The sequence below is a fragment of the Gekko japonicus genome, unplaced genomic scaffold (assembly GCF_001447785.1).
Source record: "Gekko japonicus isolate JY-2015 unplaced genomic scaffold, Gekko_japonicus_V1.1 scaffold273, whole genome shotgun sequence".
NCBI lineage: Eukaryota > Metazoa > Chordata > Lepidosauria > Squamata > Gekkonidae > Gekko > Gekko japonicus.
In genome coordinates this window covers 300013-326941 of record NW_015167539.1, presented here as the reverse complement: position 1 = coordinate 326941, position 26929 = coordinate 300013, and the positions used below count along the sequence as shown (strand labels likewise).

The 26929-nt window shown below is 43.6% G+C and overlaps 2 protein-coding genes across 2 annotated transcripts in view; one reads left to right on the top strand and one right to left on the bottom strand.

Moving 5' to 3' along the window:
• The window catches only part of QTRTD1 (queuine tRNA-ribosyltransferase domain containing 1), a 19783-nt gene extending 18722 nt beyond the window's left edge, over positions 1–1061 (bottom strand). Inside the window, exon 1 of the mRNA XM_015413572.1 lies at positions 1003–1061. The gene's annotated coding sequence lies outside the window, so the exon portion shown is untranslated. The remainder of the gene's footprint in view (positions 1–1002) is intronic.
• A 1428-nt stretch (positions 1062–2489) lies between these two features.
• CCDC191 (coiled-coil domain containing 191) lies at positions 2490–26776 on the top strand. The gene is made up of 16 exons (XM_015413568.1): positions 2490–2561; positions 2838–2976; positions 4674–4820; positions 6952–7130; positions 7984–8207; positions 9510–9672; positions 10351–10541; positions 11292–11532; positions 12780–13258; positions 13646–13722; positions 19350–19432; positions 20017–20118; positions 22079–22222; positions 22954–23106; positions 23825–23979; positions 25948–26776. Exons 1-16 carry the CDS (start codon positions 2490–2492, stop codon positions 26078–26080), a joined length of 2682 nt encoding a protein of 893 aa, XP_015269054.1. The 3' UTR covers positions 26081–26776.
• The last annotated feature ends 153 nt before the right edge of the window (positions 26777–26929 follow it).

Genomic DNA, 26929 nt, shown 5'->3' with positions numbered 1-26929 from the left:
AAATAAATAAATATGAACTTACACTGACTTTAGTATGAGTTCCTTTTAGAACTCTAGACACATTACAGAGCATAAACATCCTCCAAGGAGCTCAGGGTGTCATACATTGTGTCTGCCCTCTTCCATTTCATCCTCACAACAAGTTCCCTGTGAGGTGGGTTAGGCTGATATAGTGACTAGCCCAAACCCACCCTATTTGCTTTGGAAAAGCAAGGATTTGCCCTTGGATCTCACAGATTCTAGTCCAACATTCTACCCACTACAGCATACTAGCTCTATACAGGAAAGAGATATAACATTTTGCTGTAGGCACCAGTGCATACGTTACTGCAATTGCTTAAATAAATGATACACGCATACCACTCATACACTCACGGACTTGAAAAATCCTGTACAGCATACTAGCTCTATACAGGAAAGAGGTATAGCATTTTGCTGTAGGCACCAGCGCATACGTTACTGCAATTGCTTAAGTAAATGATACACGCATACCACTCATAACTCACGGACTTGAAAAATCCTAAAATGCTGTTTTGTTCTATGCACAGAATTAGTTCCTATCATTTCCCCCCGAATCACGTGTGAACATATAGACAGAAAAGAAACTGACGATCTTAGAAAAAGTAACACCGACATCGCCTCTGATGTGGCAGAATTCTGGGCTGGGGACAAGCGGCTAAGTTTTTTAACCCCAAAAGCTCTCTGCGTTTAGTAAACAAGAAAGAGACACAACGGGCAGTCACTGGGTTGACCTAGGTGTTACAAAAGATGACTCCGCGAAAACATGTCTAACAAAACAGAACTCGGGTTTTAAATTGTGTTCCTATGATCAGTCCTGTCCCTGCTAGCTACAACAACCAGAGTCTCATTCTGCGTAAGGTACAGAACAGGAGCCAAGCGCCTATGCAGAGTGCATCTTGCCCTACAACATGATCCCACCCAGGGGGACCGGAGAACCAAAGAACACCAAGCGGCGTCACACGTGTTAACACTCAACTGTACCTCAATTCACTCCCACGAGAACCGGCCGCCTTCCGGCGCGGTTCCTCGTTTCCTTCTCGTGCCCTCTTCACCAATCAGAGGGCTTATCGTCATCACGAAGCGGCGAGGGTAAGAACGGATGCAGCGACAGTATTGTCATGGAGACCGTGTAGGACGCTACACTCGCATTGCTTTACAGTGTGGGTCTTGTAGTTTATGTTCCTCTCCTGATTGCGGTACTGCTTCTGCAGTAGAACTTCATTTCCCAGCATTCCCTGTGCGCTACTACGGTAAATGTGTGAGCGAGCGAATGTCCGACGCTTACAGAGGAGAAAGTGCTGGTCTTTTGGGCTTTCCCAATGGCCGTTATGGGACCTCGTCACAGGCTGTACCGTTGGCGGCGTCTCAGTCAGCCTCCTTCGAGAGAGAAGGTAGGAGGAAAGTTCTGCCGCAGCCTGGATCGCCCTTCCCACCCTCGGCCTGTGCAGCCATTTAGTCAGGACTCAGTATTTGTTTTATTTAGTACATTTTTATCCCCGAACTCAAGGAACTCAGAACAAAGTGCATCATTCTGCCCATCTCCCTTTTATCCTCACAACAACCTTGTGAGGTAGGTTAGTCTGAATGAGAGTGACTGGTGCAAGGTTACACCGCAAGCTTTCATGGCAGAGTGGGGATTTAAACTTAGGTCTCCTAGATCCTTGTCGGACACTCTAACCCCTACAGCCATCAGTACCACCTTAATGGGGTTCTCAGTGATAAAACTGAACTCTTTGGAGGAAAGACTGAATAAAAATTAAATCCCAGGGTCCGTTGAGGGGCTGCTGATCACCAAAAGAGAACCAGGCAAGAAGGAGCTTTTTCAGCTGTTTAGTTGTGGCAGTTATGGGGCCTCAACACAAGCAGTATTTTGGGCCACATCTCACTCAGCTTCCATTTCCAGAGGAGGTAGGAGTACTGCCAGAGTTGCAAGGGTGTACAGTCTCGTATTTTTTAAGAGGTCCTTTACTTTTATTTTCATAGGAACATTAAAGGAATTCTTGTGTGTTACATTTATGTATTTTTTTTTCCCCAGCCAAAATTTGATGTTGACAATGTGGCACACTGGATTAAGGTAAGAGGAAATTCAGTGATATGCAGCCTGTCTATACTTGTTAACTTTGCAGTAAATCCCATTTTATTCAATTCTATTTATATCCTACAGGCTGTGTGTGCATTTGTATGTGTCAGTCAGGACAATAACTTCTGAGTAATTATGGGGTGAATTTGGGCTGTTGTGCTGTACTTGTAAGCACACTTCCTTAGAAGTAAATTCCATAAAAATCATCATACAGATTTTCTCTATGATTCAATAGGATAATTCATCCTTCTAGTTTAGTTCTGTCTGTTCTTACTAGCAGTGGTTTCCCACAGTCTCCAGCAAGGGCTTTTCTAAGACCTATGAAATTTTTTTAACTAGACTTGTCAGAAATTAAACCTGGGACCTTATTGCAAGCAAGGAGGTACTGATGACTCAGCTATGGGACCTGGGCTCTACACCGCCTCCTTATATTAAAAAAATATTATTTTTAACTTTGAAAGTCTGATGTTTATTATAAACTAGTTATTTTAAAGCTAAGAAACACACACTTTAGCCAAGCAAGATTGTATTTGCTCACTTTATACTTTTATATTTGCATATTAACTCTCATGTATTACTATTTGAGTAATAGGAAAATATCGATTATTTTGAATTTATGTATTAATGATCCTTTCTACTCGTAGTTTTAGGTTGTTCCCTTCCCTTGACCCTGTAGGTTTGTAGAATAGAAAAAGCAATACATTTTTTTTAATTATTATTTTTTCTTTCTTAGCAGGTGGAACAAGCCTCTGAATTTGCCGTTTCTGAGGCTTTTTCCTTAAAAAGGAAACCTTACTCTCAAAGGCTTAATGTCCCGGTGCTGGATTTGGAGACAGCAGAGCAGCTACAAGAGCATGATGAGGCATATGCGGAAGGTATTTTCTAAACACAACTCTGTTGTCTCCAGTTACTCAAGGATACCATCTGATGATCCGTTTGTATTTGTGTCTTCTGCTTCAGAGAGTTTTATTAGGTCCATGCAGAGGCTGGTGCACGATCTTAGGATTTTAGATATTATTTTTTTCTTGCAAAAGCAGACCTCTCTCCTCAGTGTTGTGCTGCAAATTGCTTTTTGAGAATTCTTGCTTCCAGGTATGCTGGGGATTGGCTACCTCTGCGGGCATCACTGGTGAGTGTTAATGGTGAAAGGGACAATTGTGTCAGCATAGCAGCACAGTGCTATAGGTTATGTTGAAGTCTGTTGATGACAAAATAACTGACAGCAACTAAAGTAAACAACAGTAGCAATATAAACAATCATAAAATTATTGTTACAATGTTATAAATTACCAGTAAATCATTTGGGTAATATACTAATTTTTATTTATCATTTTTTTATCCTTCTACTTCTCTTAGGCTCAAGGCAGCTTAAAATAATGTAAAAATACTCACAATAAATAAGGATAAAATTAGACCCGCTCTAAAGTGAATATTACAGAACCTAAAGGGACTTGCTTTAAAATGACTGTGTTTATTTATACCATGCATTTCTCCCCAAGGGGAACCCAAAGTGGCTTACATCACCGTGCTCCATTTTATCCTCTGTAAGGCAGTTTCCTTATATTAGAAAGGGGCAAAAAATGCTGGTAAGATGTGCCATATCAGATTTTGGTTCTGTCCTAGTTCTGTATACTTTCCAAAGTTTTTAAAAAAGGAAGAGTAGGTTTTATACCGTGCTTTTCTCTACCTTAAGGAATCTTAAAGTGGCTTACAATTGCCTTTAACTAAGAACAAACAACAAAAACAGTAGCACAGCCACAGGTAAATGTACAGAAAAGCACAAAGTGCATGGCTGTAAGGTGCAATTATAAGCACAGTGATCTGTTAGAGTATCAAAAACACTGTTTTACACTTTAATTATTCCCTCAGAAGTATTGGAACTGGACATGAGATTCTTAATGGTTCTCTTGAACTGGCTGTAATACATTGCTGTTCTTTATGTATCATTTTATACAAGAGACCTTTGGGGCGTTAATAAATATATGAATTAAGTTTATTCTATAAACAGTGTTTTTGATATAGATCACTGGGCTTATTATAATTACACCTTAGAGCCACACACCTTGTGCTTTTTTGTACATTTACAGTTCCCTTTCCCTTCCTCTCCTCATAGCAGACACCTTGTGAGGCATGTGGGGCTGAGAAAGTTCTCAGCCCCACCTGACAGTTGGACAAAGGTCACCCAGCAGGTTTCATATGGAGGAGTGGGGAATGAAACCAGGTTCTGCAGATTAGAGTCAGCTCCTCTTAACCATTACACCATGCTGGATCTCATGCTGGTTTAACAAATATTATAGAAATTTTTGAATGCCACTATAATCCTCTCCTCCATTTTACACTCAAAACAACAACCCTGTGAGGTTGGTAAGTGTGCATGTGTAAGAGACAGTCCCTGACCCATGGTCACCCATGGCAGAATAGGGATTCAAAACTGGGTCTTCCAGTTCCTGGTCATATATTCTAATCAGTACACCACAGTGGCTGTCCATTTTCAGGCTTAGTTCACACCTTTAGCTTTTCTGTTACTGTTTCTGATTGTGGTAGTGTTGACAGGTTTTTTTTTCCAAAATAGCTCAAGAACTGCTCAGCGATTGGATGGATTCAAAACTGAAATTGGAACTGGCATCTGATCAAGAAGATGATGCTGAGAATCCTGCAGCTGGCTCTGTTCCTCCCCAGGGCCCCCCTACTGGCTTTCAAAAGTATGACAAGTTTGATGGTGAGGGCTTGACCTGATTTCAGACTTATGTTTATACTAGTAGCAAATCCTGTTATAAAATCAATACAATGAGATCTAGCAAGATGTGTTGGTGTGTACACAGCCCCCCCCCCTCCAGTTTCTCCTCCCGTCCCCAGTCCCCGGGGTCGAGGGCACAATTATATATGAGAGATGGCACAGCAAACTTGAGAAGTCTTTAACGCTCCAGCAGACACTTGGTTTTGTTGAGACCAACACTGTTTAAAGTGCAACTAAGAACTTCTGTTGGGCCAGTCTCATCGGCCACTCTGTGCCACAGGGAAAATGGTTTGTCCTTGTCACATACAATGTCCCCCTCCCCATCACCTTTCATGTGCTTATTCCAACCATCTTCCTATAAGGAGCTGGTTTGGAGTACTGCCGCTCCCTTCCTGTTATTTTCATTTCAGGCCAAGCCCCCCCCCCCCGAAGCCCGCAAGCACCCAGAGCAGCAGCAGCCAGGCAGGCAGTGCAGCCAGGCAGGCCAGAGTGCGAGGGAGGGTGTGAACATGCGCAGTGCATGAATCATTCATAACTACGTTGACAGCCGGGAGGGGATTGGGGCGGGGCGGTTGCGGAGCTTGGCCGCCAAAGGGTGGGCGGCGGGGCTGGCCAGTGATTGAGGCGCAAGGTCTAGAGTGGACTGCCTACATCGGCGCAGCACAGTGCAGCAAGAGCGCCTGGCCACTACTGAGGCAAAGGTGTCGCTCTTCCTCTGTTGTATACAAAAAGCCGAGCTGACCCTGAGTGGCTGAGGTCTGGGGTTGAGAAAGATAACAGCAAAGAAACTGGCTTAAGGGCAACAGCAGCACCTTCCCCCTCCTTTGGCGGGAACTGCTTCGCGTGCCAGCTTGCAGCCACTTTCCCAGCCTCCCACCCCACTGCAGCTTGCAGGGCGCACCTGTGGCTCCTCCCTCTCTTAATGCTGCTGCTTAACCCAATCAGGGAAGATGCCACCCGTCACCGTTAGTAGCACTGTTTGGATAACCCCTCCCCATGTTTTTGCCTCTGCTGGTGCCATTTCTCAGGCTGGATAGAGGATGCTGCCCTGGTTGGTGGGGCGCTGTGACCGGGGGCTCAGCAGCCACTTCCTTTCCTCCCACTCTGGCAATTGGGGCTCCACCTCGACTGTTGTGGTGCCGCCATGATCAGGCTTGGCCTCAGGACACTCCGCTCTCCAGAGCGTCCTGCCTGTCCATCGCCTCCCAGCATACTGAGGCCCAGACGCTGGCCGCCGGTTCTGTGGTGGGACTAAGGGAACGCAGCCACCAATGGATAGAGACACCTTGTGATTGACACTTCAGGGACTCAACTGATCTGGGAGTGTGTGAAATGTTCTGGAGAAGTGTCACACGAAAATACTATTATATATAAGGAGAGATAAGCGGATCCTGTTCATGTTTACCCAGAAGTAATTTCCCTTGAATCCAGTGGTACTTACTCTCTAGTATGTATGCATAGAGGATATGTAGTTAGAGGTAGCAGTTGTTAAGCTCAGTTGAATGGAAACTTGGTTCCATGTATATGCATTTAAAGCCAAGGGAATAATAAAAAATCCATGGTGCTCTGTGGATCTGTGTTGCATGTCTTGTGCTGATACTGAAGTTGCTCTGTTTGGTGCCTCACTAAGAACACACTTCAACATAAGCTATGGTGGTGGTGAAAAGTGCCGTCAAGTCACAGCTGACTTATGGCGACCCTGTAGAGTAGGGGTGTTGAACTCATTTGTTGCGAGGGCCGGATCTGACATGAATGTCACTTTGTTGGGCCGGGCCATGTGTGCCAGAAAATGTAATGCCAGTTACAGGAGATATAAACTTTATAAAAGACACAGGCAAACCCAATTAACAATATTATATTTAGTACCAGTTTCTCTGTTAACCATTTTACCTTGGGGGATTTAAAAATGTGCTATACAGTTATTTTGATAGATGAAAGGAGAGGACTTGGTTTCCTGGACTGTATACAGCATAATATTAAGGAGACAAATTACGGGAAATAAGTGTATTTTCTTGTATATTACGTAAATAATTCAAGAATCTTTCATTTCTGTAGGATTCAGGACCACATGCCACAGCGGTTTTATTGCTGTAGTTTGTATCATATATTCCAGATCTGTATGATTACTTGGAACAAGAAACAGAAAATACTACAGTGCAAGTTTTTTTGCAGCATTTACTGCAAAGTGAAGTAGTGGACAGTGGGATATTGGAAGACCTTAGAACTGAAACTGACAAGGAGAAGAGGAAGCACAGGGACCCCCGAATTACCATGGAGCTAAGGCATAAGCAGGTGGAGTAAAGGAGACTCATTTCCTACAAGAAACCCTTCCTTGCTTGTTTGCTGAAGTACAGCTACATTAAGGCACGTGCTCTCGTAAAATGTAGGTGATAAAAATAATATAGTGTGGGGGTTCTTCTTAAAAAGGTTTTGTCTAAGGGAGTAATTTGACTGTCCAGTTACATGCTGTAGTTGACGTCTACATACTTGGTGAATTGTGAAAGGAAAGCACTTGCATTAGTTTAGGATCTTGTCCATCTCCATGTATTTTAACTTATTAGAGCAGAGGTCAGTTTCCAGCATGTCGCTGCCCCTGAGATTTCGATTTTTTCACGTGTGACAGTCCCACTGCATATCATCCAAGGTCTGTTTGAGTACTGGTTGTGATGGGAATGATCACATGGAGGCATAAGGACATTTCCTTATCTGAATAATCTAAAGAACATCGAACCTTGAGAACAATCCAATCCTGGTGGTGTTGCCTGGATTTTAGAAATTACAACAAGAGCATATCCATGGAATATGGTTCATGCAGTGCCTTTCTACATGCATTCCTGAGCCCGGGCATTGTCAGGAAAGATCTCATAGCGCAAAGAAAGTATTTGCAAGTATACCATGCCCCTCAGGGCTGCCAACCTCCTGGTGGTAGCTGGAGATCTTCCTCCCTTTTTTGCAACTGATCTCCAGGCGATAAGAGTTCGGCTCACCTGGAGAAATTGGCCACTTTGGAAGGTGGATTGTGTGGTATTATACCCCATTAAAATCCCTCCCCTCCACAAACCCTGCCTGCCTCAGGCTCTACAACAGAATCTCCAGATGTTTCCAGTCCTGGAGCCATGGTCTCTCCTTTTGTTATGTTTTTCAGGTAAAAGAAAATCGCCTGAAGCGCCAGAAGGCCCTAGAGCTTGTGAAACAAGAGAAGGCCCTGAAAAAAGCTGCCTTGTCAGAGGCCCAGAAGCAACTGCAGAAGGCGAACAAGAAAAAGTTCCTGAAAGACAGAAAGGAAGAAGAGGAAATCCAAAGGCAGATGGTAAAGCTGCGGAAGGAGATGGTAGAAAAAAGGCTCCTCATGCAACAAGCACAGGAAATGTAAGCTTGAGAGAAAGAGAACCTAGATGTCAAGCAGATTTTGTTATCTTGCTTCCAAGGCACTGTATAGCCCAAGTTTGACATTCCTTCATTTGTGACCTCCTGGATACGGTGAAGTCTGTTTCATAAGACTTAGATGTTCTACTGCTTTTCCTAGCATTTATTTATTTAAATTATTTCTGTGTTCCTTCCCCACAGAGGACCATGAGAGTGTTAAAATCAGTAGGCAGGAACAAAAAAAAATTAATAAAATCCGTAAACACATAGTAATAATACATAATACATAACGGCAATAAAACTGGCAGTAATTAAAGACTTCAAATCTAAGCAGCAGCAATACTGCAAGAAAATATCAATGATAACAGGAAGAATAGGCGAAAATATATTTGTTACTTTAAAAGCTACCAGTAGAGGTAGTCACAACAGACAAAAAAAATCAACTAATGAATGCCTCAGAGAACACCTCCAAAAGGGTAGAGTGCAGGCTACTTCCCTTCAGGGAGGAAGTTCTGCAAGTGAGGCATTGCCCCATCTACTCTGGCTACCCATGTCACTGCCACTAATGGAAGCTTACAGAACAGGACGTCAGATGAAAATCTCCAAGGATTATTTATTTATATATTGGATTTATTAATTAGCCTTGCAGTTCCACTTTACACCAATTAGAAGTTTCTGAAATGTCTTCAAAGGCAGCTCCATATAAAGTGCATTGCAGTCATCCAACTGGAATGGGATAACTGAGGCCAGATGTCACTTTTCCAGAAAAGGGATGCATTTGGAGAACCAGCCACTGTTGGTTAAAGGCAGAATGTAGCACGAATGTCCTGAAGATTTTATTCTAGTATTACCTCGAAGCTGTTAACCTACTGTTTTAGGAGGAGTGTAGCCCTATTCAAGACAAGCTAATGCCTTATTTCCTGGTTATCAAACAATATCAGCCATTTGGCCCTCATCCGGCCCATTACTACCTCCTAACATCTGTTAAGGATGGTCATGGCCTCTGCTGAATTTGTTGAGAGAGAGAAGTATTGTTGGTTATCATCTGTATATCAATGGCATTTAACTCCATCTCTAGAGGATCCTTCCCAAAGGGTATTAGTACAGTGAGGAGAATAATGTTGGTAAACAGGCAATGGAGGGAGAGAATTGGAATTGTGTATCTTGGCAGTGAGTCCCCAAGGCTTAGCCGTCTTTGCAGCTAAAGTTGAGATCACACAGTTACTCTGGTTCTAAATGTAAGAATCTGAAACTCTTTCTTTCTTTCGCTTACTGTTTTCTTCTCACAAATTGTTTCTTTTTCAGGGAAAGAAGAAGGCACAAGTTAAAAAAAATTCAGAGGCTGGTAGAAGCTGGCCTCCCTCCTACTTTGCCAGCCCCGATAGACTATGAGAAAGAAAGACAAAGGAAAGAGAAAGAAGCCATGCTGCGGGAGCTACTGAACAAGACTGACACCGCAAATCACAAGGTGACACTCACCGAATCTGTTTGAGCACTTTGAGCCAGATTGTGCTTTTTATCTGGGGTCTTGGGCAATGTTTGCTAAACCAATAAAACTGCCTATCAGGATTCCTTAGCACAGGAGAAGGGCACTTGTGGAGATTGCTGGCTACTTTTTAAGAGAACAAGCAAGAGCCATTAGTGCAGCAAGCAGAAGTTGCCTGTGTTGAACAGTTGAGTGGAAGGAGCTGGGGTTTGCCTTGTGGTTCCTGGTTCACAGTCACACTGGCTGTGGGCTCACGCTTCTCTTTCAACCCCACCTTTCAACAGCCTCTCAAGACAGTTTACAGAGAAGCATAATATGCTTAGAAATTAACGGAGTCCTTCTGTCCCAGATGCATCTTGCCAGAAGAGCCCTTGTTCTTTTTTCCTCTCCTTCTGAAGATTAGCTTATCTCTTTTATTCCTGAAGGGCTTCTAGTCCTTGAAACCCAAGAGAAAGAGAGAGAAACAAATATGCAGGTTTTGTAACAGTTTGGCTGTGTCAGGTGTGTGGGTGTGTTTGAACTAGAAGAGAAAGTGAGAGGGTGCATGATAACAAGCCAAATTGCTATTGGGAAAGACACATCTGTTTCACCTTAACTGGCTTTAGACCTACTGAAGGTGATGGAATATGGTGACTGCTTTTGTAAACCTTCTCCCTGTAGTGCCTGCAACAGTATTTCTCTGCCTGGTATAAGCTTATTCTGGATCTCAAGATCAAGCTAGGGAAAGCCCGGGCTCTTGCAGACTGGAAGTGCCAGCAGAAGGTCTTGCGAGCCTGGAGAGATTACACGTGGTCTCAGAAGATGGAGCAGGAGGCTCAGGAAATGGAGAGTCAGCTGCGGGATCAAAACAGGTAGCACCATTTAGCACAGGGATTCTCCCCCACCCCCCCCATGCAAACTCACTAGGACAAGGCATGTATGTAGTACTCCTTGGGAGCCTGGTACTGTCCTTAGAAGTTTATGTTCTTGAAATGAAAAGTTAAAACAACATCCTTAGTTCTAAAAAGCACAGAAATGCATGGCAGAAGTGTGCTTTTGAAATCACCTGCCCAAATAAATGAAATTTGTTTAAAAAACATGAAGGTCCCACTTTCCTGTGAAACAAATCCACAAAAGACAATACTATTATAATCTTTTGTAACCTTTTCTAGTGTATCTTAAAACATATCAAACTTTGTACTAGTTTTCCTCATTTCCTTCTTGACCCTTGTGTCATCAACATGACCATGAGCCCATGTGGCCCCATCTGGCAGGTGAACTCACCTTGTCCCGTCGGCAGTCATTGTGGAGAAAAGGCTGGGCCAGCAGCATGCCCTGAGATGCCGCCAGCCACCGGGCCAAATGCCTCAGTTGGGGAATAGGCTGCTGGGGTTCTTCACAGCAGCTAGGGTTCTTCACCGCCTCTTAATTCCTGGCCTTTTATTTTTTAATCTTTAACAAGCAGTTCTTAACTAAGAATTTAACTTTTATTTGCTGATCTTTGTCTTAAAGGTGCACCAGTCCAGAAAAAACAAACTAGTCTAAAATTCATGTTCAGATTCCAAAAAGCCATCCTAATGAGGGGCTGATAGGGGATGATCATTTTTACATTGGTTTCCCAGGAAAAAACAGTTGGCAACAGAGTTTAATCGGAAATGCATTTTGCGCCGTCACTTTGCTGAATGGCAGTGTTGGAGTCGAATGGAAATTGAAAAGAGAGAGCTGCAGCAGAAAAGGGAGGAAACAAGGAGGAAAATGGCAAAGCTCCTGGAGGAGGTGGCCCTGGAGAAAAATCCTGCCCACTGCCCGTGGAATGCTGGAGAGACAGAAGCAGCTCAGGATCAGTCTTTGAGTCACGGAGAGGTAACTTTTATTTCTGCCTGGTTTTACCTCTCGCTTTTATTTAGTTATTCGTTTTAACACAGAGATTGATCATCATTCCGAAGCGTGGACCTAACGAAAAAGAAGGTGGTAACTGACCTTGGGCCAAATTCACCCCCGCCAAGTGATGCCTTCTGCCCGTGCTCTCCCGCTGCCAAGGAGGAGGAGGGGGCTATGGCTAAGGAATGTATCTGGTTACAGCCCTTCACTGTGTGGACCCTTTTTTGGGGGGATGTGGCATAGAGCCTTGGCCCTGCCACTCCTGACTCCCTTCTCAAAGAGGATGTTTTGCAAAGCTAGTTGCTGACCAGGGATGTAAAATACAGAACAGCGAAGAAGGTGCAGTGCCTGTAGTTAAATAAACTATTCCTTCAGGTGGCTCCAAAACTAGTTTTATAAATTTTTCTAAGGAGAATCTGTATTCAAATAAATATCTCTCTTCCCAAGAGCAGAGGGGATAGTAGGAGAAGGGAAGAAGCAAACTTACGGCCTGCGTGCAGTTTCAGTGTTGGTAGAATCTCAGGGACAAAGTAACAAGTGAACTGTCCAAAAGCAGAAAGACCACTGCTCTGTCAAACTGTTTTCCCCGTAATGCAAAGAAATTGAGTACAACATAAAAGGCTTTTGTACCCCAGGACAAGTAGTGAGGTGAGAAAGCAGTGCTTCAAGGGCAGTTGTTGTATGGCTGGGGAAACTCAAAAAGACCATGGAACAAATGTACCTGCCTTGTGCAACTGCTGGCTTTATGACCCAGTCTCCTTCCTGATTAGAGACTTTCCATCCCGTGCCTGCTTAAGGAGGCCATGTGGTGGGAGACTATAGGATGCCTAAATATGTAATGAAAGAATAGGAAACAATAAGAACATAAGAGACGCCAATGTTGGATCAGGCCAAAGGCCCATCCAGCCCAACACTCTGTATCACACAGTGGCCAGAAATACCAGTGCCATCAGGAGGTCCACCAGTGGGGCCAGGACATTAGAAGCCCTCCCACTGTTGACCTCCCCCCCCCAAGCACCAAGAAGACAGAGCATCACTTGCCCCAGAGTCCCTATCTATACCTTGTGGCTAATAGCCACTGATGGACCTCTGGTTTTCCTGAGAGGCTGTTGGGAGGTTCCTTGGGAGCAGTCAGGCTGACTTTTTAAAAAAGCTTCATAAGCCAAAACACTTCTTCAATGAGAATGGAGATCTTGGTGTTAATAATCAGCATAAGGCTTCTTTTCCAGGTGGCTGAAATACTCCTTTTAGAGAAGGAGCCCCCAGATGCAAAAGTGGAAAGAACAAATGCCTGCTCTCCAAAGACTGGCCAGAAATGCAATATTCCTCCACCAAAGCCCAAATGGGCATGGCAGGTCACCCGGAAGCATGCTGCTTTGAGTGCACACGACCAAGTCATGTTTGATGGCCTAACAAGAAGTTCCATACAGCATCTTGGTACTCCAAGCCCGAAAGTGGCACCTGGCTGGTTGGGCCCCTTTGAGCACCGCCATGCCTTCCAACAGCAGCTGATTGAAGAACAGCGACGGCAACTTAAAGAACAGCAAGGGCTGATCCTTGAGCTCCAGGGAAATCAGAGTCTGAAGAAGGCCCAGGAAGATGCCAGGGAAGCCACAGCTGTTTCCAGGGCATTTGGCAATCCTGCTCCGAGAGGAGGAAAGCAGTTAAGAGAAAATCAGACAGATTACAAGAATACCAGACCTTCAAGGTACAGTGCCAACACCATATATATCAATTTCTCCAATGTCTGCATAATGCCAGGTTGGGACAGTCTCAAAGGCGCATCCATAGTTCTCTCTGTCATTTTATCCTCAGAATAACCCTGTGAAGTAGGTTAGGCTGAGAGAGTAAACTAGAACTAGTGGGTTTTGTTTCAGTAAACAGGGCTGAATTTGACCCTAGTGATCCTGTTGGTCCTGATGATATTCTAAAAAAGATAAATGAATTCACTTAGACTTCTTCCTGGTGAGGTAGAGAACTGTCATTACTGCTATTTGAGATCTTCTGGAATCTGTTCTGTACTTGAAAAGAGCTGGAGTGAGTAATCTAATTTTTCTCCTATATTGTAGGGTTTTTTTATTCTGCTCTCTTTCAGGTCAGACGATCACCAACTGGCTGCTAAAAACAGGAAGAATCTGAAGGTGTCATCCTCTGCTCATCCTTTACTCAAAGGTACATTTCTGCACTTGGAGAAGTTTGCTCATTGGATCTTTGTCAGAAACTTCAATAAAGGATCAGGCATGCAGGCAAACATATTGAAAATATAGAGCACCTCTCTGTTCAGAAGTATTTCTGTCAGGTTTCAGTCCCCTAAAACATATTCCAAACTATTTTTGAAAGGAGTTTGAATCCAGTCAATTTGGACATGAGTTAAATCATTCAGAAGACAGGTTCAAAATGGCATGAATTTACTGAAAAGCCAACTTATGGTGTCTTTGATGAGCAAAACGTGGACATGAGTATGCAATCTTGTGGATGCAATCCTATGCACACGTAGTTTAGAATAAACCCTATTGGTCACAGTGGGATTTATGCATATTTAGTCAGGAGATTGCATAGTGAATGAGATACTAAAAGTTATGTGTCCTTATTTTAAGAGGATTTCTTGATGAAAGAAACAGCAATGGTCAAAGCCTATAGAATGTTCAGTTAGTAGAATTATAGTAGAATTAGGTTTTCATTAATATCTGGAAGTTGAAAAAAGAAACTCTTGAAAACTTCATGTGTGTACAGTTCTGTTTGGATGTTGACAGTTTATATTAACAAACCTTTCCTTTTTTTTGTGACATTGACAAGTAACATTTTATAGTAGAATTAGGTTTTCATTAATATCTGGAAGTTGAAAAAAGAAACTCTTTAAAACTTCATGTGTGTACAGTTCAAGGTACTATTTGGATGGTGACAGTTTATATTAACAAACCTTTCCTTCTTTTTTTGGTCACATTGACAAGTAACATTTTAACTAGTCTAGGATTGTGAATCATGAGATTTTTAAATCATCCTGGAGGGCAATTTGTGCCTTTTTGCGCTGGAAGTTTCCAAAGCAAAAATTAGACCCTTTCCTCTCTGTGGAGCTCCAGTTTGGTTTCCAGCTTTTACTTCCAAAATTGAATATTTACAGTCAGAATTTCTCTGCACACCTAATTGCATTTCAAACTCCAACTTGTTTGCAGAAGCTGGCCTTCCTTCCATCTCTTTGATGGTGTGGAAAGCTGTGATGAAATTTAGAGTTTATTTGCTAGACCTGGATTTTCTTCCTGACCTTCTAAAATGGACCAAACGATCATTTTCTATCCTCCTGGGCAAAGTTATTAGATGAAAGACTCTCATTTCTATGTATTCCTTACCCTAGATTTCCTTCAGATCTTCCTTTAGTTAGGAACAAGTTAATTAGCCTAGAACAAAGGGACCATCTTGAGTTATGCAGTGATTCAAAAAGGAAGTGTGCACCCTCTTTGGGGGGACTGAATACCCCTTCTTTTCCAGTGCTTCCAGATTATCTGACGTTTGTAACAATCCCAATATATTGAAGACTCTTCTTGGCTTGACACAATGCTCTACCCCTTAACAAATGTATTGGTAGATTCTTAGGTAGTCCAATCGAACAGAGAGCCTACCCATGTGGAAATGCAGAGATGGAATCAGTTATTTCTTATTTAGTTGTGATTCATATTTCTCAATAAATTCAATTTTTATTTCTCTATTAATATCACACTTCCCTGTATGTTTACATGATTACCATTTAATATATCCGTTGTCTGGTAAAGATAAGGCTATTACTCTCTCTGTAGTCCATTATCTAATCACAGCCTTGAAGATTTATCCAAAGATATAACTAGTTTCCACCTAGATGTTCATATGCATACAAATGCCCTTTTGGCACTGGAACTAGGTTTGTGAGGTCATAGGATGACCCTACATTCTCTATCCTACTGACCAATGAGACTACTGTGGTTCAGACAAGCTCAGAAATATTAGGGTTGCAGCTAATAGCAGTTCAGTAAATGCACCAAGTTACTAGCTCAAAGGGTTGGATCCTATGACTCCCTTTCCCAATCAGCCTTTCCCAATCAGAAGGCACCATTTCCCCTTAAATGAACTCTTTTTCTGCTGAAAGAAGACTTACTGGAAGAGTGTTATAGGATCCAACCCATAGGTAGGCACACAGAAAAGGTCTCACCTTTGCTGAATGGGCCTTTTAGCTAGTAGTTGCTGTAGAATGAAATGCTAAGCCCATAATAATAAAAAATGTTTGTTTCTATTAATGAATGTTCAGTTTTGGGCTCTCAAAGAGCTTCTTGCTGTTTTTGTTAAATTAACTTCAGGTGGGTAGCTATGTTGTTTAGCAGTAGAAGAGCAAGATTCAAGTCCAGTAGGGCCTTTAAGACCAATAAGATTTCCAGGGTATGAGCCTTCAAGAGCCAAAGCTCCCTTCGTCATATACAAGTAGGAATGGAGATCCCCGAGCGCTTACAGTCCAGACTCTAATTTTCTGTCCCTAAGCATTTCTCCCCTGCTCTAATCAAGCTGAATAGATTTTTCATTGTACCTTTGTGTCCTCACACAGCCATCCCACCTTCTGAATGGGATGTAAAGGCTCAGGGATCTCCATTCCTTTTATTCCTGCTTGTATCTGACAAAGGGAACCGTGGAAATCCTGTTGGGTCTTTAAAGTGCTACTGGACTTGAATCTTGCTCTTCTGTTAAATTAACTATTTTTTATATTGCAGGAGAACTGATTAAAAAAATAATTTTTTATGAAGTCTAATGTGTCCAACCTTTTTATCTGGTAAGAAAACTATCCATCTTAGTCGTCATAAGATGGTGACTGTGGGGAGATGAGATAAGCTCTTCAACATGGTTTGGGATACCTTGCTTTTAATATTTCCAATCTGTGGTCATGTTGGATCTGCATTACCGTGTTTTTTTCAATGTGAGGGCTGCCTTTGTAAAAGATGACTTGGAATTCTAACCTTCTCATGATGGCATCATTTCAAATATGTGCAAGCAATACCTTTCAAAATGGGAGAGAAACGCATGTATTTATTGCCTGCTGTGAACTGGCTGAATGCATCTACCCTCAGAGAGAGCAAATCATGATCTTGACTTCCAAGTTTAATACCTGTATCTCCTTTGCTGGTCTGCATTCAACCAACAGATCATTCAGAGTTGCTTCATTTGCAGTGGACGCAGAAATATGTGCTGTGAATTTGGATCGTCTTGTCCAGATACTAAATTCTAAAATTCTGTGGGAATGTAACAATATTTGATGGTTACTCTTTGAATGGTTTGATTGAGCTGTAGTGTCCAAGAAATCTCAAAAACATTTGATTGTACCTGATGTTGACAAAACACTAAGAATGCCCAGACTGCTTAATTTCAGAACCACTTAAACTACAAGAACCAGTCTGGTTAGGGTTGCCAACCTCCTGGTGGTGGCTGGAGGTCTCCCACTATTAGAAGTGATCCCCAGGTGACAGATGTCCACTTTGGAAGGTGGGCTGTATGGGATTATACCCCACTGAAGTCTTTTCCCTGCTCCAAATCCTGCCCTCCTCAGGCTCCACCCCCAAAACTCCAACTATTTCCCAACCTGGAGCTGGCAACCCTAAGTCTGGTACAGTGGCTAGAGAACTGGGCCAAGGAAAGACAGTTTCAGATTCCCAGTCAGCCAAGACCAGTCCATCTGTCTCATCCTAGCCTACCTCACAGGGTGGTTTCTAGAAAACGTTGGAAGGGAGTTTCCATTGTGGGGGAAAATGAGGAATGACTAAAATCTACCTGATGTTTTGTTAAAGAAGATGTGGACCGGCAAAAGAGAGATGCAACAAAGCCCAGCTTGCCTTCCCACTCTCACTTAAATGAAAAATTGATCACTATAACAACTCACTCCCTAAAATGAGATCCTTGCCTTGATTTGTATTTCATGGCAGCATTAACTACCTTTATTGCGACCCCTGAACTCTGGTGTCACAGTTGCTTTCACCGCCTCCCTGTGAGGATCTCTCATGTGATTTAAGTTGCAAAATGCAACTCCTAAGACTATTTTCCGTACGTTGACTATGCTGCCTTTTAGCCCAAAAAGCTTCCAAGCCAGCTGATAATAAAACCAAAACAAGAGGCTTTTAAACTTCGTCCAGAAGGCCTCTAGGACTGGTGCTGCTCTCACACTGTTGGGGGAGGGAGGTCACTTCTAGAGCAAGGGGGTAGTAACCAAAAAGGCACCCCCACAGGTCCTGACAAACCTCACCTCAGATAACATTGATTATCGCAGGAAAGGCACCCTCTCTGGCTCTCAGAACCTGAGCAAGTTGAGAGAGGTGGTTCTTCAGGTACTTTGGATCCAAGGCATTTTAAGGGCTTTATAGGACAACACCAGCAGTCTGAATTGAGCCCGGATCTGAATAATCAGCCAATGCAGCTGATACAACAGTGGCATGATGGGTTCATTACAGCAAGTATCCATTAATTCTCTTGGTGCCACATTTTTTACTAACTGGAGTTTTTGATCCATCTTCCTGGGCAGTCCCTTGAAGAACATGTTACAGTACTATAATCTGGATGTTATCGATCATATTGAACTGTGGCCAGGTTTGCATCCTCCAGGAATGACTATAGCTAACAAAAGACCTTTCTGCCACCTGAATTCACCTGTTTGTCCAGCAATAAGAAGCATCCTGGAGTACCCCATGAAGTACATATTTGTTCCTTTAGGAGGAGTGTTACTCCATCTGGAACAGGTTGAGCACCATTTCCTGCTTTAGCTTTTACTCCTGACCCACAGTCTGGACAAAATACAAGTGCTAAGTTTCAGTTTATTCACCCTCATTCAGTCTTTCACTGCCTACAGACACTGATTTAGAACCTCCAGTGCCACCCTAGAATTAGAAGGAAATATGAGAGAGAAACCACTGCATATTGATAGTATTGAGCCTGGAACCTTCTCTGAGCTGCTTCATTTAGATGTTTGGAGAGCCACTTTGGTGTAGTGGTTTAGTGTGTGGACTCTAATCTGGGAGAACCACGTTTGGTTCCCCACTCCTCCACTTGCACCTACTGATGTGACCTTGGGTCAGTCACAAGCTCTGGCACAGCTGTTCCTGAAAAAGCAGTTTGTGTCAGAGTTCTCTCAGCCCCACCCACCTCACAGGGTGTCTGTTGTGGGGAGGGGAGAGAAAAGGAGTTTGTAAGCCGCTCTGAGACTCCAAGTGAAGGGCGGGGTATAAATCCAATCTCCTTTTCTTCTTCTTCTTAAATAGCACTGGGTGCAAAAGAAAGCTTTATTGTACCCCATAAGCCGATGGTGAAATAAAAGCATTGAGAATGTTAATGAAAATTTACTTAGATTTGCTTTCTTGGTTAACCCAGCCTTGGTGCCAATATACCTTTTGTATCTGTTCTCCAAAAAGCTTCATCAAAAGACTGGCAAGCTGAGAAGAAAAGTATACAAAATGAATACAGTTTGGAATGGATGAATGAGAGGAGACTTAAGTGGGTCTGCCAGCAACCACTATATACATTCACGGTACCAGCAGGCATAGTTGTTTCCTGTACTTCCACAATTCTGCTTCATTTTTTTTTTAGAAGGTATATTGCCAGGTCCAGCTTATCCAGTTCCCTGCTGTATTCTGCTTGCCTCATTGAAGTGAAATGTTGAGTTAGAGGGCCCATCTGTCCAATTCAGATGACAAGTTGGACACTATTTAAATGAGAAGTTTGCAAACCATGCTGCCATATTCGTAACATCCAAAAGTATTGTTTGCCTTAATCCTCGTACCCTTTCTTTCTCAATTCTGTAGCTATGGAAGAGAGAGCGATCCAGAGAGCAGAACGGAGGAAGGAACTGGAAGAAGCAAAGAAGAAGCGTGAAGAAGAGAGGCTAGTAAGTAAAACTGGAGGAAGCCGACTACCCTGATGGAACGTATTAAGATCGTGTGGTTAGAGAAGAAAAAAATAATTAAGGCAACAGCAGTACAGGTTAAAAAAACGGCCAGCTAGATGCTCTGGAAGTCTCTCTCTTCTATACCTCCCATCATCCAGTTTTCACAGGTATACAGCCTTGGAACAGGTAATTTTCATGGCTACTGGTAAAACTACCCTCTGTGAGTAATAACCACTATTCAGGCAAAGAGATACTTGAGCCGGTGTGACACTCTGGCACGGAGGGAAATAGTTTTCATGTACTTGTAGTGTCCTTGTGTGAAGCATACCTTAAGGGGCCTGGGGCACTAACAGTACAGTCCTATGCAGTTACTTCAGCCTGGGTCCACTGAAATCATAGGATTGCAATTAAGAACATAAGAGAAGCCAATGTTGGACCCATCCAGTCCAACACTGGTTTATCTAGTATAAATTCGGGCATTTTCTCTATTCAGGAAAGTGTTTAGCCTGCAAATTCTGTGTTTCTTTGTGGCGAAATGTAAATGTGCTGGGTTTGGCCTACTCGATGCTTTGATCCATTTCAAGGCCCTGCTGCAGGCTGAAGAGGAGGAACGTCAGAGGCAAGAAGCTGCAGAAAAAGAGGCTCAGCTAGAGAAGAGGCGGGAGGAGAGGAGACTGCAGAAAATGGTAAAAGAATATTGTGTTCACTTCTATTATACAGTTTGAGTATTAATGAATTCTAATAATTCCTGACTGTTCGTTGCTCTGGAGAGGTCAATCTAACCATGCTGTAAAGCAGTGTTCAGAGGTGAAAACCATTACCATTGCTTGCATTCACCTCTTATACAGGTCATTCCAGACATTTTCTTTCAGAATTACACTGATAGTCTCCATATGAAATAATAACCTGTTTCCCTGTGTAATGAAAGTGGGCAAGGCTAACATTGCTGAGGTGGAGGGTAGGACTGGTGGGAATAGCCTTGCTTTGCTGATAGAAGGTACTACGCATGTTCAGGGCCAAGCCTGGCACTATTGCTCTACACAGGGTTTCCTGAATACCCAAATACAGTACAACAAGCACAGCAATAGGTACAGAGGCAAGGTCTACAAACCAGTCTGGAGTCAGGGATTGCAGGTCCGGTCCAAGGGTCAGGAGGGTGAAGGGTTCCAGGGTCCGGTTCTAGGGCTGGGGAACAAGTGCAAGATGCAGGGTCTGGGTCCCAGGCTGTAGGAGCAAGTACAGGTTACCAGCAACAAGGTACAAGGCAGCAAGGCAGGGCAGAGCTCTATTTACTAAGCAGGTCGGCTTACAGAGGTGTGACAAGCAAAACTGCTTCCACACCAAGCCTTGCTCAGCATGTTTCTTTTATCAGCCTCCTTTGCTGACTCATCACCTGAGGCTCAGGGGGTCACCTTCCTATAGGTGCAGGTCTTTACTGTTTCCCTATCAGCCTGTCAGTCCTGGTCCTGCAAGGACTCTGCTCCAGGAATTAACATTGATAGCTGCTGAGTCTTCTCTCTAGAGCTGTCAATTGCTCTCTACTCCTTCTACACTCTGCTGGTTTGGGAGAGGCCCGCAGAGTTGGAGACACCATTTCTTCTCCTGGAAGATTGATCAGCTTGGCTGTCACTGGGAAGCTTTTTTGCTTTCCAGTGCTTTCCTCGTTGGGTCTGTTACTGGACCCAGCTGCCCATTTGGGGATTCTATCGGTGCAGGTCCCGATTGTTCTGATTCCGAGGAGGAGGTGGCTGGCCGGCCCATGACTTGCTCAGCCTTTGAAGAAGGTATGTGCACAGTCTGTGAAGGAAAAGGGAAAAGTGATGGACCATTCAAAATCATGCAAGCAGTTGTGAAGTCACTGGCACTGCCTAATAGGACCTTATGCCTCTAGTGCAACTTCTGTCCTCATAGAAAAATATTTGCAATTATAGGGCAAGAATCATTGCTCACCAACAACTGAAGCTGATGGTCTGAGTGCCAGGAAATAGTTACAGTGTGTTCTAGAGCAACATTTAAACATGTTAGTATGCCAAAACAACTATGTCTGGAAGTGCCCCCCTAGGGATGTTCCCATAAGCAACTCCTTTATTATGCAAATCAACCACAAGACAAAAACATAAGAACATAAGAATAGCCCTCCTGGATCAGACCAATGGTCCATCTAGGCCAGCATCCTCTCTCACACAGTGGCCAACCAGTTCCTCTGGAGGGCCAACAACAGGGCATAGAGTCTAAGGCCTTCCCCTGATGTTGCCTCCTGGGTCTGGGATTCAGAGGTTTAGTGCCCCTGAATGTGGAGGTTCCCCTCAGTCACCATGGCTAGTAGCCATTGATAGACTTATCCTCCATGAATCTATCTAATCCCCTTTAAAGCTGTTTATTCCTGTGACCATCACTGCATACTCTGGCAGCGAATTCCAGATCTTAATCACTCTCTGTGTAGAGTAATATTTTCCTTTTGTTTGTCCTAAACCTTCATTGGATGCCCTCGAGTTCTGGTGTTTGGGGAGAGGGAGTAAAATTTCTCTTTGTCAACACTCTCCACCCCAATACAGTTTAATTTTTTTTTCTTAATTCCTTTCCCAACAATCCCTAAATGTTGTTAGTCAGGATCTGACTAGATCTCTTTTGTTTCCTAAATCGCAGAAAGAACTAGAAAAGCAGAAAAGGCTGGAGAGGGAGCAGCAGCTCCTATCGAAAGCGGAGGAGCATTATGTTATGGTTCTGCTCAAATATTGGGGGCTGGAGCCCTGGAAAAGATTGATGGAGCAAATGCGGCAAAATATGGCGGTAAGTGCCAGAGTAAAAATGAAAGAAATGCTGGGTCCCTGCTGTCCCCTCCCCTCAAGCCTCTACTCACTAATCCTCGGTCAGGGGGCTTAGAGTCACAGAACGGAAGGTCCTGCCCATCAAATCCAGGTTTCTCAGAGCAGCTTCTGCTTAGCTTGACCTGGCAGTATCCCATCCCTCTTCCCTGACTCGTTTGTGCATCCTGACTAGGAGACACTCCTGGCTTGAAGTCTCTGTCTTAGGAGAGAGTTTAATTAAAAAGGAGAGCTATAAAGAAGCAACAGTGTAGAAAGCAGCTTCACTTGTAGCACCTGCTGTTGACCAATGGGAGGCAATCTTTTTAGTGTTATCTGCCCTAATCTCTGAAGAACAGACTAGAAATTTAATCAGCCAGCTGAATAAATAATAGTTATCTGCACTGATAACTCAGGGTCAGGAGCATCTGCATATCCAGACCTGGCAGAACTCCATGCCATAATAGTAAGGAAAATGCAATCCTATTGCCATCCTATAGCTGGACAGAAGCAGCAGTTAGGCTACTTGCAATGGAAATATAATTGCAGTGAAATATGAAATCATGAATGGAAATACCAAAAGCGTACCTTGACGGCGGTAGGAGCTGTAAGCTTGATAGTATCGCTGCAGGGTTCTGTGGCTGCAGCCACGCAGCAGTCATTTGAGTACCTGCTGTCTGTCTGACCCTCTCTGACCCTTATTGATTCCATGCTCAGGTGGCAGAAAGGCATCACTGCCTGGAATTGCAGAGAAAGTGCCTGGTCTCCTGGCTTCAGCACACACGGGAAACTCTTGCTAGGAAAACAGCTCAGGCTGAGGAGCTCTGTTCTTGCCTATTACTGAAAAGGTGCTTGAGGAGCTGGATAAAGGTAAGCAAGAGAAAAATGTTGATTTCTGAAACAGCTTTTCGGTCCGAAAGTACCAACTCGGAAGAAATTCTAATCCTGGCCTGTGGGTTAAGGTGCAATTCCAGGGGCAGCTTGCTCTTGCTTTCCTTACCAGTAGGCTGGACAAGTGGGTAGATTGACTGGCAGAGTGCCCAACAACTGTTGTACCCATGTTGTGGGCCACACTTATTCTTGGGCTTGGGGTGTATGGAACCTGGGGTGGGGTTAGAAGCTTGCGCAAGGCTTTAGTAACTGAAAAACTGAACGGCAGTCCTTATATTACTATGGCACCACGCAACATGACGTATGTGACTCTGTTCCCCTCTCGAGTGGCACTCGGGAGCCTGAGGAGACCACGAGTATGCATGTGCCCCAACCTGACTTCCCGTGTGCTTGGATATGTGTGGAGCCTACCTACCTTGCCCCTCTCCTACACCACTGAAAGCAGCAAGATTGTGCCCGTTTCAGACAAGAAAACAACCCTGAAAGCTGAGACTTTCTGGATGCTGAACTGTATTCAGTGCAGAAATCTATGCTTGTGTGAAATAACTCTGGCTGTTCTGTTTTTAATGTATAGAGTCTTTGGTTCGTTTTCTTCTGAATTCGCGATCTCATCTCTGTCCTCCATTATTTTGTGTTTTTCTCCATGTTGCTGTATGCATTGGTGAAATTCTCTCTTTTGCTTGGGTCTGGTACCCAGTACAAGGATTATGCATCTGCTTTGGAAGAAAATGCAAACAAATTCCATGAGACTTCACTTAAGAAGACTGCCTTTGGGGCTTGGTTAGATATGTTTAATAAAGAGAAACATGCCTTGTGGGAGAAACAGAAGACTGCAGACCAATACAATGACAGGTGACTATATGCAGCTTTTGCTTGAGTTGTATTTAGTGCAAGGGATAGTTACCCCTGGTTTTGGCAAACTAATGCAAATAAATTTTGACACTGATTTTCCTTAGTGCACAGCATTTAGGCAGAGACCTAATGGTGTTCATAAATTCAGACTGCCAGATTTTGCAACTGGAAAATCAGATTCTGACTATTTAATAAACAAATTAAGTACTCTGTGCCAAAGGCAAAAATGAAGAGGAAGCTAATAAACTTTTAGAAGCAAAGGCAATAAATAGTAAAGAAACAAGGGGTGATACATGTGGACAGGACACCATCACAAGTGTTCTCCCCCAGCCTAGATTTAGGATTGTAAGTCTACATATACCTAAGTGTTATTGGAGCGACACTGAGAGAAGGGGCTAAAAGAGAAAACCTCACTTCACTGTATATGCAAATAGTAGGTCTGGTATAAATAAAAATAAATAAAACTGTGTGGTGGAACAATCCTGCTCTGATCTGCAGACCCAGTTTCACTGTGCCCTCCAAGGCGTCTGGCTGCCCAAGTTCTCTGCCTGGCTCATGCCACCCACCTGGTTATCCCCACACAAAGGGGCTTTACTCTCCCTCTTGGTTCAGCCGCTGCTTACACATGGCCTTTGTAGGAACTGCCCACTGAGAGGGCCAGGGCTCCCAGCTCCCTCTCCCAGCTCTGAGGCCTCACCTCTGTCTCCCCTGCTATCCAGTGGTTGCCATGGAAAAAACTTTATTGCCTTGTGTGCCACTGAGGATGTGGCCACTCACCAACTGACACCCCCCCTTTCTGGTGCTCCTTTTTCAAATAGCGCGTACGGAACAGGGGAGGTCTAATGTGGTACAGAGAACCACTACCAGTATTAGAAGTTATAAAGCATTTATTAAAAGGGAAATGTCCACATGCATACTGTTAGCACAGCCACAGATTGAGCGAGGGATCCAAAAGAAAAACACAGTTCCTCTGTTCCTCCCTCTGTATATGTGCTAATGGATCGTGGCATAAGGCAGGCTCCAAATGTAAAAGGTTACAGTTGTTCTAAAGGAGTCCCATTACATTTAAAGTTTCTGCTCAGATATTCAGGCCAGCACATGGCAATGCTGCCTCCTACAGACCTCAGGATATGAGTTCTGTCTGCCCTGATGCAATCAGCACAAAAGAGCCCCTCCTCCTTGTACCCAGGAGTTTTATCATCTCTCTCTGTCCACTGACCAGATCAGGCCAGGTCAAAGAAGCTTCTCCTAAAGTCTTTCTAGCACCTTTAAATCCTCCAAATCCCTGCTCAATATCACCTGTCTAGCTGGAAGGATGTATTTATGACTTGGCCATCTCATTGTGTCTGCCAGACCTACTATTTGCATATCTAAAGGCTTGGCAGGTGAAGCTGGCAAGCCATTGAGTCTCCTCCCTGCCCAGCTTCTATCCTGCCAAGAGAGAAAACTTTTTAAAATTCAAGGTGAAGGTTTTACTTTGCTCAAATCTTCAAAGACTACTCAAGACACTGACTTCTCAAAAGTTAAAGTTTCTTTTTTAAAATGCATTTCTGGCAAAGCTGTTGCTTTTGTGAGTGATATTCCTGTCTGCAAGTGTGCCACCCAGCAATAACTGCTGAAGCCCACTCCAGGAAAAAGGGAGAGAGGTGCATACAGATAAGCAGTGTAGATAAAAGGGGTCAGAAGACAGGGGCAGCAGTGAATGGGGAATTAAAACCCAGGGAATTTTTGGCCATCCTGTTGTCACAGATATGGGGCTATTTCTTGAAGTCACACAACAGCATTTTTTGGGGATGTTATTTAAAAGTCCTTAGCTTGACTACAATACAATCATTCTGTTATACTTTCATCTTCTCTGACCCATAGGGGTTTGGGGTAAAACAGTACTGTCCTGGAAAAGTTTGTATACCATTTGTGGATGTTTTAAATTTTGGCATGTGGATTTATCTCCTCCATCTTTCAATATAGGAGAATAACACTGATTGCATTCAGGGCCTGGCGGCAGTTCCCAGTGTTGATGAAAGAGGAAAGGGAGAAAGAAGAAAGACTACAACAGTTAAGGAAGAGAGTCACTGAAATTCTCCCAGACTTCCTCACATAACTGAGTGGCCCTGAGGGCGGCTTGAGTTGGATGAGAATGGAGTTCATGTGTATCATGCCTTTCTCTGGTTGAGAACAAATCCATGGAGATGTTCCAGGAAATGCTAGACCTCCGTGCCTCTCATTTGGTCTCTCTCCACTGCAGCAACAGCTTTGCTTCCCAGGAAAATGTCATATTGAACTTCCAACAATCAAAACCGCACGAAGGTCACCGTTTCATTTTCAGCCTATCTGCCACAGTGGTCTGCTTCCTATACACAAATGTGAACCTGCTATCACACCCTTTACACACACATGCAGCTGCATGAAGGATTACTTCTGTAGTGCTGTCTCATACGACTGGAGTAAAGGTGTGAATACCACCATCCTATAAATAGCCAGTCACAAGGGAAGATACACAATTGGACTCGCCCCATGGATAGACTATTCACCCGTGCGCTCCTCTGTTGTGGGACTGCCCCAATGGGAAGTGGATTCCTTATTGCTGTATGTGTAAAGCACAAGGGAAACGTAACACCAATTTGACCTGACATGACACCAGAAGACTGACAGCTTGTATCTTATCTGTTGCGATAACTGCATTCCCTTAGCTATGAGGCTGCCACCTTGCAGATTTACCTGCCTAAAGCTGAAACTTCCGTTTTGGTTGCAGGCCTCGCTTATACTCTGGGCTTGATATCTGCAATAAAGTTCTTGGTTACACACAGAAGCATTTTGCATAGCATTTAAACTAAGAAATTCAGGGAACGCCAAAATTATTATTTTTTAAAATTCCGACAGCTCATTTATCATGGTTGCTGGCCATTTAATATTGTGGGGGATTTCCCTTAAGTGTAGAGAACAGTGTGCT

What these genes read in the sequence shown, in the direction of transcription:
- CCDC191 (XM_015413568.1), top strand. Translation starts at nt 2,490, where the DNA reads ATGACTCAGCTATGGGACCTGGGCTCTACACCGCCTCCTTATATTAAA. An exon ending in CAGCTGCGGGATCAAAACAG is followed by an intron (nt 10,542 to 11,291) that starts GTAGCACCATTT and finishes TTGGTTTCCCAG; the next exon opens with GAAAAAACAGTTGGCAACAG. An exon ending in TGCTCATCCTTTACTCAAAG is followed by an intron (nt 13,723 to 19,349) that starts GTACATTTCTGC and finishes TCAATTCTGTAG; the next exon opens with CTATGGAAGAGAGAGCGATC.